At 49.3% G+C, this 2,140-nt stretch overlaps 1 protein-coding gene across 1 annotated transcript in view; it reads right to left on the bottom strand.

Moving 5' to 3' along the window:
- LOC118329532 (coiled-coil domain-containing protein 85A-like) overlaps window positions 1–2,140 on the bottom strand; it is a 16,080-nt gene that overhangs the window by 13,761 nt on the left and 179 nt on the right. Inside the window, exon 2 of the mRNA XM_035663751.1 lies at window positions 1,357–2,136. Within this exon, the coding sequence (XP_035519644.1) occupies window positions 1,357–2,136 (780 nt within the window). The remainder of the gene's footprint in view (window positions 1–1,356; window positions 2,137–2,140) is intronic.

The following is a 2,140-nucleotide window of genomic DNA, read 5'->3' as shown; positions in this document are numbered from 1 at the left end:
GTGTGTGTGTGATTGTAGGTCTGGCTCCTAAGCTGGGTCTAAGCTTAGTTGAGCTCTTGAGACTTCTCTGTATGGGTGAACTTGACCTTGTGTGTCCTGAAACCAAGGTCACCTGAGCGCCGGCAAAAAGCTTGTGATTGGACCTCGAGTTCACAAATGATTATTTCCAATGCAGAGAATGAACCGCGCTCCACATTTGAGCTTTTTGTTCAGTGAGTTTGTTTAATGTCATGTGTTGCTCCTACATACAGTATAATGCTTCCTGGGAAGGGAGATGTAATCAGCAGGCAGACGTAACAACTGTATTTAAGTAGATTCAGTTATCTATACTTCAGTATTCATTATTCTGATCATGCATACATCAGACGTAACGAGGTGACGAAATGAGAGGGAGACTCAACGCTGTCTGCAGTTTCAGTCAGCTTTGCACAGAACCTGTACTTTTACTGGAATATAAACTGTAAATGTATTAGTGTATGCGTTACATATGTATATATATATATATATATGTATAGTAGGTGGTGTGTTAACCTGTCCAACCATTCGACCCCTACCTGGATCTATAATCATTAAATTATTGAGGATTATTCAGGTTTGATGGAGCTTTTCTGTTTTAACCGGTGCAGTTTTTCTAGCCTTTACGGCACTGGTTCCCAGGAATCTCACAGACAATACAATGCCACTCAGCCAATCAAGTCTGTGCATCCTGATTACGACTCCAGTCAAAAAGGGATAAGTTAGAGAAAATGTCCTCAATTAAATTGTTGGAAACATCATAATGTCAAAGCTGAGTGACTTACAAAGAGAAAACAATCAAAAACACTATAATAAACAGCATCAAGAAGAAGATAAAATACATGTTACTAGAATTTGTAAATCTGAGTGATAGCTGCTGGAAGATATTTTTATACCATTTGCTCTACATCTTGGGACTATAAACCTCCGCCTGTATTTGTGTGTACATGTCTTCTCAACTCTAGGGTGCTCCCACTGGGCCAACCCCACCCCCCCATTAAAAGCCTGTAGTTACTCTCTCCATCCTGCATTCACTCACACATCCAGTAGCACCAGGTGCTCCCAGTCTGTGCTGCCGAACAGCCAAAGTGTTCTCCAGAACGACCCCACCATTAATGTGCAGAAACACTTGACTCCTTTGAGCTGTGGACTGTAAACAATAACCAAACTAAAGTTCATTTTGTTAAAGAACCTATTTAAAATGTGAGCGCAGTATCTGATCTGATCTTTTTTGGCATAAAGACATAAAATGAAAGCGTTACAATCCCTCTACAGTTCTATTCTACTGTCATTTTCTGGGTTATGAATTGAAATACAAGATAAAAGTTACCCTGTGCCTACCGTTGTACAGACTCTGGTGGTGGGGGGCCATCTCCTCTCCTGTTGCCCTCCTCTGACCCCCGTCCCTCCCAGGGGAGCCACCGCTGTACCTCCCCTTGCCGTGCTCCACCCCGGGACTGTGCTGATAGTGATGGTGGCGGCGTAAAGACTCTGGACTACCCACAATCACCCTCCCTTGCCTCAGGTGCTCTGGCGTCCCCATCGCTGCCTGCTTGGCCTCAGGACTCCCACAACCTGCCCCCGCCACATGGACCGGCCTGTGTCTCTGACTCAGCTCAGGGCTGGACTTGGCTGAGCCCTTCCCGCAGCCTGGTGACGCCTGCCCTGACATCAATAGCTGTTTCTGGGCTAGTAGGTCAGAGCTGCAGGGTTTGGGGTGGGAGTCACATGGTAGCCTGGTGGGAGATCTGCTGTGTTTCTCTGGGCTGTGTCCCCGAAGGCCACGAGGGTCCAGGTTGGTGAGGGACCCCCCACGGGGGCGGCAGGACTGGGGGAAGGTGTGGTACTCTGGGGTGGAGCTGTGCCTTCTGCCTGTGGATTCACACACATCTCCCGGTCTGGACCCGGATCCAGGGCTGGCATTGGAGCCGAGAGGAGGGGGTTTGAGGTGGGGGTTATCGGGACTATCTGTACTCCCCGCGCTGGAGGTGCTGCTCCCATCGCCGACGTCCCGCAGTAGGCCAGGTGCTGGGACGCTTCCACCCAGCTGGGACAAGCTGCTCTGGCTGTCGATGGAGCTCCTGCGGCCGGGGCCTCCCTGCCCGCCTCCCCCTCCTCCCCCTCC

The sequence above is a fragment of the Morone saxatilis genome, unplaced genomic scaffold (assembly GCF_004916995.1).
Source record: "Morone saxatilis isolate NCDOM2014 unplaced genomic scaffold, NCSU_SB_2.0 Contig19, whole genome shotgun sequence".
NCBI classification, from domain to species: domain Eukaryota; kingdom Metazoa; phylum Chordata; class Actinopteri; family Moronidae; genus Morone; species Morone saxatilis.
Note: the sequence above shows the minus strand (reverse complement) of the source record. Positions and strands in the feature narration are given on the sequence as shown.